Genomic DNA, 12,602 nt, shown 5'->3' with positions numbered 1-12,602 from the left:
GTTTTTTTTTTCCTTCATCTGTTGATTTTTCTTAGTTTTGAAGCTATGAGATCCATAGTAATTCTTTTTTTCATGACAGTCAAGTCCTAGCCTAATCCAATTAAAGGTCAACACCAAGTTAATTTACCCAAAACATCGCAGACAAGGTAAGAAGACTCCCATTAGATTTTTGCTTATGATAAAGGAATTACCTTTTTCCCAAAGACAAATCAGGCTTATTGAAAATGTAAAACATTCTTTTCTATAAAGACATAAATACCTGCAGGGCTTTTTTGAGACTTTGTTGTAACACATCTTGTTTTTACATGTACTGCGGTTAGTACAATTGAATTACAGAATGAGTTATAGCCTTAGATTAGCTTCTGCTTGATTGAGAATATCTTTATAATGGAAATTGGTGTGCACTTTTAACCTCGTTACAATTCTACATTATATGTCTGATTAATATATTAAAGTGGCTCATTCAACAACAGGCTGTTTGCAGACAGAAATGAAATTAATTCAACTTTATCACAACACCTTTATTAGTGTCAAACTGAGGTCTAGAATTTGATTACGAGAAGCAGATTCCAATAAATTGACATTCAACAATTCCAAAATGAAGGGGGGGAGGAGCCTTTAGATTGGAAAAAAAAGGGGGGTGACACTAAATACTTTCAACGCATTTTTGTGCATCTTTTTTACTTTCCACTCACCTTGCAAGTTGTAAGCTGGGCATTTCCTCAATTCACTGAAAAGATAAAAATCTTGCACCAAAATCCTCAGGTAGAAAGTGCTACTGAAGTGCTTTCTGGCTCCTAACCAGTGGTGGGAATTGCATGAAGCAAGGCTCGGAGACGTCCTGAACATTTTTCAGCATCTGCCCGGCAAACCCTTTTGGGACCATTTTCCCTGAGCTACTGGGACCATTTTGCTGGTCAGAGCCACCCCAGCATCACCTCGTGCGATTCCCACTGTCCTCAAGTGCCCTCTGCTCCCTGGTTTTTGGGCTGTCCCTTGAAGAGGAGACATGGGATGGATGTCTTAAATACCAGTACAGGCAGTTGAAGTTTCTACAGAAATACTGGCTTTCTGGTGCTCTGGAGAGCAGCAGCGTGAAGTTTATTTGTACAGTGATACAGATCAATACGTGCAATCCAAGAGATAATAAGCTTTAGAAAGACATAACTCAGAGCACATCAGTCACCCCCCAAATTATCCTCGCTAACCACCAGGCTCGCTCACTCTCTCCAGGTCAGTGGCTAAGAGCATCATCTCTACCACCACTGATAGCACAGAAGAGAATTAGGTGTGAAAATTGATTAGGTTAGTAGGATACACCTGCATAAAGAACTACTAAATTCCCCAACTGCTGACTTGTTTTTTCTTTTTGCTTTTTCTCCTTTTTGAACAGAAATAACTCTGCCAAAGTAGCTGTAGGCTATCAGCACAGCTTTCTGCAGCCAGCCTGCTCTCACTCAAATGAGTCTTTGGCAGAATAATGCAGTTAGCAGCAAACTTCACCCTCCGAAAGCAGGCGCCGTGCCCTCAGGGGTTTATTAGTGGGGGAACTCAACAGGTAGGGACGGAAAAGGCCACCAGTTCATTTTGCAGTGAGGTGAGGCCAAGAGGACTGCTCGAGAGCTCTGTCAGCAACGAGGGGTGCATTGCTGCTGCAGACAGCTGAAAAATCTGCCTCAATTGTTTGCTGTAATTTTTTTTTCAGCTAAATGTATTTGTAGATGGCATCCTTCATGCCTAGTACCTCAAAGCCACTTTACAATAAGATGTAAAAATGATATAATTCACACCACCACACACAGGCAGAGAATTCAAAATGAAGCAAAGCACTCATTGCAAACCAGCCCCTCATCCTCTCCCGTGCAAAACAAAATGCCGCTGCTCTGCCCAGGCAGCTCTGGGCACTATTTCTGCTTTGCAGAGTGTCGCTTTTAAGTTTCTGGTTTGTTCTCGGCTCATTCATCAGCATTGCTAATGGGAAAGTTGGTTCTAGTTTTAAGGCAGCAACACTCACGGGGGTTACTGTCACTGGAAGTAAACTCAGCACAGTTAAGATGAAGGATGCCCGGCGAATGACCCCAGATGGAGGTCTTAGTGGAAACTGCAGTCACGGATAATGAGGCCAAAAGAGGGTTTAGCGTAAAAAGCATAAAGAGATGGATATTGGTGAGCACGAGTCTGGCACTACAAAGCTGCAGGCCTTAGCAAGGATAAAAATCTTCAGGAAAGGAAATGGGCCAGAATACATTTTGCTAATAAGGCATCTATGTTAATAGAGGTTGCAGGAGGCTGCAGCGATCTGGACAGCAAGGGAGCCGTGTCCACAGGGCAGATACTTGGGGGTTTGATCTCTCTGATAAAACAAAAATGTGTGGCCAGTTTTGAGAGAGAATCCCAGGGGCAGCTCCCCGATTCCCTGCTAAGATAGAGGGCAATGGCTTGTCTGGAGGGATGGTCTGGACCAAGCCAAATAAGAAGAAAGGCAGGTCACGCAATGGATGGAACTTCTCTGGGAGCTCCTCAGAAGCCAGGCAGGTCAGTCCAGACCTAAAAGTCTCCTATTTCTGCCACGCACCAGCATGCTGCATCCTTCAGGTAAACTAAATCTGGATCTCAGCAAGGACCCTGAGCATGAGGAGGCTTGGCTGTAAAGCTCAGCAGCAAATACACCCACAGCGACTGGGCTGTGCTCCAGCCCTCCCTGCTCAGAGAGGCAGCTCCCCCCCGGCCAGCACCTCTCCCACAGCTCCTGAAGTGGTCAAAGCCTCAAGACATGCAGAGGGAACTTTCTGACGCTGTGATCTTTTGTTCAGCCTGAAACTCAGGGTTTTTTCCACTTAAATCCAATCTACTTCAAGACCTCACATTATGTCCTCAACCATTACAATTTATTACAAAATGAGACAGTTTGAAATTTCAAAGCCTAAAGCCCAATGCCGGAGGAACAGACACCCCCATACATCCCCTCGTGCAATGAGCACAGTCTGATTTGGATGATGTGATGACCAGCTCTCCCCTCTCCTACATCCCAAAGCATCCCATGTCCAGCTGCCAAATACAGCTGTGATGAGAACCAGGAAAAAGAATAGTAATGAGAATAAAAAAAGATGTTCTGTGCAGTGAAGAAAGCTGCATAATATTGCAGAGCTGTACACCCTTGTTTCCAACTGTTAAGACCGTATCCCGCACCACTGCCTCTGCTAGTTCTTTGTACTAATGTCAGGGCATCTCAAAACCAACTATCTTTTTAAATGCTTGAGAGGCAGTTGCTCAATAAGAAATCAGCACCTGCACTAAAACAAGGAACAAGCCAAGGCATGGTATGTTCAAACAGGTACAGAGAACCAGTAATTAAGCTGCACGAGATCTTTAGGCTTGTTCTGACTTCAGATCAGAAAAGATGCCAGACATCCCGCCAAGTGCAACTGGCGTGCACCTCGCTCATGCTGCAGCCAACACATGACTTGCAGTGAGATCAAGCCAGGCTCGGTGGGCACCGTAGGATATTCCCGCCCATAAAATGCAGCAGCCTTAAAAAGCTCTTTTTAAGCCACAGAGTAGGGGGGATGAAGTTGCCACCAGCTGAGTGATTTGCTTCTGACTGAAGTCCATGAAAAGATTTGTGTGAGCTTCAGTGCCAAGTTGGGTAGAGCATTAAAAATAACGCTGTCAAAGGATGCTCCCTGTGCTGCCGTGTGTGCGTTGCATGCAGGGAGGAGGGGGCACTATTAGCAGCTACCTTCTACTTTTAATTAATAAAAAAAAAAAAAAAAAACACAAAACAAAAAACAAACTATTGCAAGTTCCATTGAAATGACACATGTCAGAAGATTGAACACGTCCAGTTAAAAGACAGAGAGAGAGCAAAAGTGGAGAGGACAATATAAAAGTTTACAAATAGAAGCAAAATCAAATGTAATTTTCAATTAAACCTGTATTGATATTCAATGCCATCTCCTCTGGCTTTGTGTTGGCAGGTTTGAGTACCACTGGCCACATCCGCTGCTCACCTAGCAGCTCTGCGCAGCCCTGCGTGCTCACCCCACTTTATCCAAACCCAACTCAGTGACAAACTGACCCAAAACCTCACCATGCCATCAGGGCAAGCAGGAGGGGAGACCAGCATGCCCCTTTGTCCATGATGGACCCCAGCAGAAAATGGTCAAGGCTGACCAAAGACCATGAAAGCGTGCTACCTGTGTCCTCTAGAGGCAAAGCTCTTGTTATTAAGTTCTTGTTCAAGCCTTTGAATTATTTGTGACACCCCTGGCCTCCCTCCCCAGGCCAGACAAAAGGTAAAACTTTCACTGGGCTGAGAATAGCCTCTGATCCTCACTCCCATAGAGAGCAAGTGATGGTCAAGAGCATCCATGCCAAAATCCCTTCCAAAAATGAGATGCAGACCCTGAATTTGCTACTGCTCATTTGAATGTTAAACCCACGATTTAAGACCAGCAGCAGCATGCCAAAGTTGCTGGATCAAAATTGTTGATACTGGGCTGCAAAACAGCAGGCATGAATAATTTTTGACCTTATTCTTTCAGCACCAGCCAAGCCAACAACATGGGGATTTCTAGATCAAAATCAACCCCTTACAGTTCAGCGCCCTGCCATATGCTTCTCCAACTATCAGAAAATCTTTAATATCTAAAATCACTTCAGCCAACTAATCATAATAGTCCCAAGGTATTTTTACAGGAACATTGCTGATACTGTCCTCGGTGATCAGGTTTATTTTCATCCTGCAGCGTGAACAGATGCTTGCTTTAACATGTTTTATCAGGCACGTTACACCACCTATCACAAAATGGTTAACAGAAGTACACGACAAACACACCTGGGGACAGCTAAAAGTGGGTCTGAGCTTACTGAAAACCAAAAGCTCACCTGTATTTCCATCTTTAAGTGAGAAAGGAGCTAGCTACCAGCAAGCATTAGAGAACAGCCTGAGGATTAAACTTTGCCGATAAACTGAAAATACAGAGGCTGTACATCCAGCCGACTAGCCCACGAGCGATGCCAACAGAAAGCAACCCGCATTAAAAGTACAAAGAAACCAATCCCAGTGTCTCAAAGGGAACGACTTCTCAAACAGCGCTGTAATTTCAAAGCTTTTCTCACAAGTCTCTTGCCAGCTCTAGCACAGAGAGAAATCCATTAGCAGATAGGAAAACTCACCAGTACTCCCTGCCGCTGCAACCCACCGAGCAAAGCAGCTTCCAGCAAAGTCGCCAGGTAAGCCAGCTCCAAAAGCAGCTCCCAAGCAGCACCCAGGGAAAACTGCACCAGCATTGCCGTGCCGACAAATGCACTGAATCACTGTGCATGGCGACAGGTGACATTTTCATCCCTGGGTGCCAAAAGTCCCTTTACTTATTCTTGATTTTCATGCCTGTGCATCTGCTGGTTCTGCAAATTTCTACACCAATTTGCAACCGAGCAACGCTTCTCTCTGTGGTGCTACAATCCAAGTAGCTGGTTATTTCTTCAGCATGCTCATGGTCTCCCTACTAGGATTCCCCAAAAACTCAAGGGCAAACGAGGGTCCAGTTTTCCCGACTGTTCCTCCCTAGGGCTCCCCCAGCAGCTTCCAATGGTCAGTGTCAGGGCTGAGTTCACACCCAGCACTCTGCCTGTGCTGGCTGGGGTGAGCGCTCCCGCTTTGGGATAAAACCAAACCCAGCCTGTGCTGTGGCTTCTCCTCCTCAGCACCTCTGCAGCATGGCTATATAACCCAGTCCCGAGCAGTCTTTTAAAGGTGTTTGCAGGGAGGTAAAACAGCAGGGATGTGTTCACAGTGCAAGCACACTGAGAACTGCCCCCCGTTTCCATACTGGTGCTGGTACCCTTCCTCTAACCTGCTCCCCTCCTCAGCACGGATGGGTGCAATCAGTTCAACAAGGGTCTTGGCTACCTTCATTTTAAAATTTAACAGGATTCAGCCATCACTTCTGAGCTCCCTGCTCTTTCCTTTCTAAAGCTGCACATTTCCACCAACTGCAAAGGGACCGCAGGGGCTGAGCAGCATCTCTCTGGAGAATCTGCATTTCTCCCTAGAGATGCAGGCGCCCAGGCTGGGCCACATCTGCCTGACAAGCCTGGACTAACTGAAGTTTCACCATATGGCTTTTTGGTGGTGGGTTGCTGGTGTTTTTAATAATGTACTTTTCTACAAGACTTGTAAGACTCATCTTGTATTCCTTTGCAACCTGCTCTCATTCCCAGACTCGGTCATGTTACAGACACATCAGCTCCACTGTATCTCCTGTGCCCAACCTTAATTACACTAAAACGCTGAATGGAGCGTCCCGCTGTGCGATGTGGGGATCCATGTCCAGACGAAGAGGCACCACATGACAGGCAAGGGGCAGGAGAAGCCCTGCCACCCCCACCCGAAGGGCCGGGAGGGGACCGGTGCCCTGCCAGGCGTGCAGGACAAAGCAGCTACCGCAGCCAAAACCCACATCCCTCACCCTGACGACTCACGCTGCAACGCATCCTCCTCCTCACACGCAAGACACGGCTACAGCCTCACCCCAAGCCACCCACCCAAAAAGGTTCATGTCTCACTATGTTGAGTTGCCTGTTGTCTCCCACTCTGTTGGGATGGGTTCAAAATCCTGATGAGTTACAGGATGGGGAAAAAAAAAAAAACATAAAGAAAAAAAATACTTACATTGATAAATTAATATCTCTGTCAAATCAGCACCCTTCACACCTCAACTCTGCAACCTTTCAAATAAATGTACAGTGCTGGTTTAAGGTAGGGAACCCCAGAGGAGATCAACTATTAGCTGTGTAAGACACCCAGACTTACTGTCTTCTCTTCTACTTCCAACAGCAGAGAAAGCATTAACTTCAAGAGCTGCTGGGGTTGAATATTTTATGAAGTTTATTTGTACTGCATCCCTCCTATTGTCTTTGTTTGTGGTAGAAAGCACGAACAGACTGACTAAAATCACTCTTCCCTACACACTCATGATTAAAATATCTGCAAGAGGTGGATGTACCAGGCAAATTTTCAACCAGAGGAAAAGTAGCAGATAGGAAAATTAATAAGACGTGGTCCTAGAAAGAATTTTTTTCCCAATCTGCCCTGACACACAGCCTGCCTGACAAAGCATTTTAATAGCATATTTCAGGGGTTACATTTTTAAACAGACATTGTAGAAATAATAAAGCCCTAACGCACACCCTCACTGACAAATTAGCTATTGAAGCAAGGCCTGGGATGGGAACTGTCTACTGCCATATTACTGAATTCACTCTTCTGCATTGCTGTTTAAGTACCAGGAGCAACATCAGGGTGTAGGCTTACATTTAAATGCATGCCTGGAGTGGCAGAGTTTCCAAAAGCAGATTAACACCAGTATGACTCTTTGTCCTGGAGGCTGCACAGCCCCTCAGAAACCTCCCTGGAGGCTCTGCAACACCTCTGGAGCTCAAGTTCACATGCCCTTTGTAGCCAGGTCTGCTGCAAGCTATAGAAGGGGCCCAGGTCCCTGTGCAAATGCCTGCACCCAGCCTAGGGGTGGGTGGCAAGGGGGACAGAGGAGCAGCCACATGGGGGAAGGATGCTCGGTCACATCACGCACCCGAGGACCTGAAATACCAGGAGGAAAAACTACTGCCACAGAAGTTCCACCAGTGCTGTGAAAAACCAAAGAAGCCCAAAGGACAGGCAAGGGCAGTAGTGTTACTCAGGCTGTAATCACTGCAGGCACGGAAGATAAGTTTTCCACAATTCCAGGGGATTTTAATGACAGTTAAATAACCTGTCATTATCCTTAATAACATACAGGTGAATTGAACTTTGCCTACAGAAGCAGCAGTGGCCAAGGTCAGTAATAAAAGAGGTCCATATGAGAAGCCAATGTGAGAGCAAAGCCCCACATTTTCAAGCACAACTCCCATGGCATTTTATACTTTGATATGACAATGGTGTCTAAAACCAATCATATTTACAGGATAACAGTAAATACAACTGTTTGCTTCCAGGTGTATTCTTTGAAACTCAATATACGCCGATAAGCTTAACAGAGAAACTTTCATTCCAACACAGCTTAAAAAAAAATAATTGTATTCTATCATTTACAGGCAGAGATATTTACCCCAGACACAGACCAGCTATCAGAGTCAGGCCATCTGCAATGTTGCGATTAAAACTGTCAGCACTTCCATTACTGCCTTATTCCTCTACTGAACAGCGCATACCTTCTTTCATGAAAAAAGTTGCTCTGGGCTCAGGTTTGACATAAGAGCCTTAGTTGAGCAACATCGGTGCTTTAAAAATAAACTTTAAAAACCCAGTGGCTATTCTCTTTCAGTGACAATTGCCAGATAGTTGGCTTGCTTGGCTTGGACTTTTTTCCCCCCTGCACTCCCTTAACTCAAAAATGTCTCTAGAGCAAATAAAAGAATCACTCAAGTATTAAACAATCAAGAGGAGTTATGTTTAAATAAGTACCTAACTATACATGACACTAATAAATTCAAACAGCTCTATCAAGTACAAAAGAACTGAATGGTTTTGCAATGTTTAGTGATTTTTTTTTTTATTTTAAAGAAAGTCAGTTTATGTTCTGACTTGGCAGAGGATGGGCAGATATGGCTCTACTGCCATGGCTTGTGTTGACTTCAGTGACATTCCATCTACTTGTTCTCCCACAAACACATTCTCTGTAGACAGATCAAGGTCTCAATATTCAATCGTATAACTGACAGTCACGTTCCTTCACTGTATGGACATCATCAGGAAAAAGTATATTTTTACTGTTGTGCCAATAAAAGAAGGGTATGGGAGAACAAATACTTACCGTTTCAGGATCATACAGCAATGCACATGTTGCGTGTGCTTGCAAAACCTGGCATACAGCCTGTAAGGCAATGCTTCTGTTCTGCCTTAGTAGCTACAAGCATGGCAGGTTTGCTGATGCAAAACATGTTGGATGCTTTTGCTCACAGTTGAAAACGTCAACTGATCTTTCAAGATCAAATAGGCTCACGCTACATCTAGAAGTAAGTTTTGTTTCTTAGTGCCTTGGGCTTAGAGTTGAGCTGAGTTTTCTCTCTTGTATACATCATTATCACCTGTAATGTGAATTCTCCATCTCACCTGACCTCCAGCTAAACCTACAGTCACATCTCTGCTCCTTTGTTGTTCCAGAGAGGGCTGACAGGTTCTGACCGATGGCAGAAGAACCTGCCCTGGCTCCATGGCAGCAGAAGTCGAGCCCAGAACAGCTGCTGCCCCTGGACACCGTCAGCCAGAACCTCCCTGCGGTCCTGGGGATACCAGGACCACTTGGCAGGCTGCTGTAAAACAGGGATTTTCTGCAGAAAGGGGCTAAGACATGCAGGAAGCCACTGTACCCCAGAGCCTAACACGCTGCCCACAAGTCCTGCCCGCATCCATCTGCCCCCCATGACCAACACCAAAACCCAGCCCTCAGCCACAGCCTCCTCCTGGTCAGCACGACGCAGAAGTAATCCAACTTCCTGGAGATTTGGTCCCTAAATCCCTTCTAAGCAACAAAGAGAGCTTGCACTATGTGTGCCAAACCACCCAGGAGGTGTGAAACCACCCGAGTGCCACCACGTTATTTCACAGCCTGCATATGTGTGGTGGCATGTCTCGGGCAATCACTGAGCAAAGATGGCACATGAAACGGCACAGAAGAGTGCTGCTGGCTGAATGCCACATAGCTCAAAAATCCATAAACTGATACATTTCCACGGTCCCAAAAAAAGATAGGAGTTACTTACAGTGCAAGTACTACAGTGACCTACATAAACACAGTTCTTTTGTAAACAGGAGTCAAGTAATGACAGGAACAAGCAGTTAACAGGGAAACGGTGGCAGATTTTAATCATCATTTGCTTTAAGCAAACTATAACAACATTCCCACACCTTTGCCCCCATCCCCAACTCTGCCCTACCTGCACGGAGCAGCTCAATTACATCTCAAGAAAAATCTCCTCTGCAAAACTAGCATTGTATTACCACAGTCCATTTGTCCTCGGCGTTCAAACAGAGCAGTGGGATTTTCTGAACAAGAAAGCCTCAGTTTCTCAGGAGGCTCAGAAATTCCCACAGTGTGTTTTTAGAGTCAGGTCACTCCTAATAAATAAGAAATAATCTCAACCCTGGGATTAAATGCAGCCCAAAACTGGAATGAGTTACCAAGGGGGAAAACCAGATCTCCTTTAGTAAATCAGGAAGCAGGGGACGCCACAGTATGTGTCTCTGCTTAGAAGCTATTTGGAGGTATATTTTAGTGATGCTAAAGGAGTCTGGGGACACCTGGAGAGCAGGACTGGCCTTTCAGAGCTGTCCAAGGCAAGTACAGTGCCCAGGAAGGACTGAAGATGCTGGGACATCTCAGCTCCGATCTCACACCTCAGCTACAAGGCTGATGCCGGGATGACTCCAGACACTTCTGCTCTGACCAATCTAAAAAGAGGCAGAGACTTTAACTGAAGTCCAGGCCTCACAAACACCAGTTTCAAATGCTACCAAAAGTTTTTAGAAAAATCAGCGAATTGGCAGGGGGGAAGCAGAGAGGCGCTGGTAATTGGAATATTTGGCATTTGTTGGCTGGAGGAAAGAGGGAGGTTGGTTTCAACATGTAGAGCTCGTAGAGCCATGGCAGCGAGCTGAGAGAACTGCAGAAAAGTACTCACGGTTGTCAAGAGCTTTCCTTCATTCTTCTGCACGTAGACGATGGCATCCCGCACCAAGGAGAAGAGGTTCAGGAGGACGTGCTCCATGTCATAGATGCCATGCATGCCTTTGGTCAGCCCCTCCAGGGACCCAATGTACTCTCGCCAGTGGTTATCAATCTCTACGACACCGGCCAAGCATCCTTGCATCACCACGCCGCAGTAGCCAGCACAGGGCTTGGCCAGGAGGAGCCCCTGGCAGTGTGAGCAGTACCACATCTTGAGCAGCGCTCGCCCACAGTCCTTGCTAAATTTTAGGTGGTCAGTAGTGTTTATCACTTCGATCCCCAGGTTGAGTGCCTGCAGAAAAACTCGCGTGGCCTGCAGGGACTTGGATACCTGCGTCATCATCATCTTCGGGTAGTTACCAAAGACTTTGAGGTCCCTCCTGGCTGCCCGCAGGCATTCAGTCATTTCCACAGAGGGATCGGGGAAGCCGGGATTAATCAAGTGAGAGTAAACCAAAGGGAATAAACTGTCAAAAAATTCATTTATCATGTCATTAACACTGATGTCAGAGCCCAGTATGTACAGCGAGACGTCAGTAAAAAGTTCTCCAACAAACTTAAGAGCTCTGGGCCCCATGCTCTGGTAATGGGTCCTAAACATGCTGTTGGTGAAGTTTCTTGCATGTCGTACTACAATTTCAAAGGCTTCTGCAAAACAGAACGAAAAAAAAAAAAGTTATTAAGAGACGATGAGCTCGGAAACAGGGAGGATAATGTTATTCCACATTATTGCTGCAAAGGCTGGTCCACCCTGCCCGCTTTGGGTCAAACGCCCGCTGGCAGCCATGCCTGCTGCAGAACTTAGCAGCATCAGCAATTTTCAGAGGAAATGCATACATTCTTTAAACACAAGCTACATTTCAAAGTGGCAAAACACTATGATCTAGTTAACATTTCAGCTTTTAAAGAAAATATTGATTCAAGAAAAGGGCTAGACTGCAATTTCTTTCTCTCCCCCTTTCATATTGATTTGAAATTAACAGGAATTCTATCTCAAGACTTAATTTAAGACAGATAAATGTTTGACAAACCATACAGTGTTTAGAATCGGGAAACAGTAAGTGCTGATATTCCATTATGAAAAGGAAAATATTTATAGGAGCTTAATCACAGAGGATATTCGGACTTGATCCCCAGCACCCACCCTGCACTAAGTGTCCTCAAAGCCATCTGAAAAGCTCCTGCAGTGCTGTAGCTTTGCTGCATGGACCAGGCTCACTTCAGCTGCAGATCCAGGGTTTTATCTGCCCTGGACGTGAGCTGCTCCGCGGTCCAAAGCAATGCCAAGAGTCGGCACCACAGTTGGGTGCCCAGCCAGGTCCACTCTCACATACACCCGGTTGTGCCAAAGTGCCTGGTGATGCTCAAGTTTTACAGGGAGACCATCAGTTTGCTAGGAGAAGCCAGGGTGCATTTACCCCTCTCCATTTTCAGAGCCTTGAGGACTTTCTGCCCACACCTCCTCCACGCCGCAAGCAGGAGAGCTTTCAGCAGCACACACACTGCACAGTTAGCCCCTTAATTACAGCCCTCCTCACCAGGAAGCTTCCCAAATATCCATACCCAGCTAAGTAAAGACAACTTACCTACACACACCCCAGTTTGCAAATTAAAGCATTAGAAGGGGAGGCCGCCAGCGCAAACTAAAGTGTTTTTCTTCAGCCAACTCTCCCTACCAGCCTGCGTCCCACCCTCCAGGGTACTATTCATATAATGCTAAAAATACTGAACAGCTCAGTTCACAGGTCACTGACACCCAACGATGAAACTGCTCTCAACTGTGTCACTCTGGAAACACACATCCAGGCTCAATTTGCATGAAAATTACTCATGTTCAATAATTAAAGGGAACATTTAATTTTTAAAACCATA

At 45.6% G+C, this 12,602-nt stretch overlaps 1 protein-coding gene across 2 annotated transcripts in view; it reads right to left on the bottom strand.

The window, feature by feature from the left end:
* The window catches only part of GPC3 (glypican 3), a 155,329-nt gene that overhangs the window by 71,560 nt on the left and 71,167 nt on the right, over positions 1-12,602 (bottom strand). For both annotated transcript variants that reach the window (XM_042807526.1, XM_042807527.1), the window contains one exon: positions 10,684-11,378. In XM_042807526.1, the coding sequence (XP_042663460.1) occupies positions 10,684-11,378 (695 nt within the window). The remainder of the gene's footprint in view (positions 1-10,683; positions 11,379-12,602) is intronic.

Source organism: Tyto alba, unplaced genomic scaffold, assembly GCF_018691265.1.
Source record: "Tyto alba isolate M040663 unplaced genomic scaffold, T.alba_DEE_v4.0 Super-Scaffold_5, whole genome shotgun sequence".
NCBI classification, from domain to species: Eukaryota; Metazoa; Chordata; class Aves; order Strigiformes; family Tytonidae; genus Tyto; species Tyto alba.
Note: the sequence above shows the minus strand (reverse complement) of the source record. Positions and strands in the feature narration are given on the sequence as shown.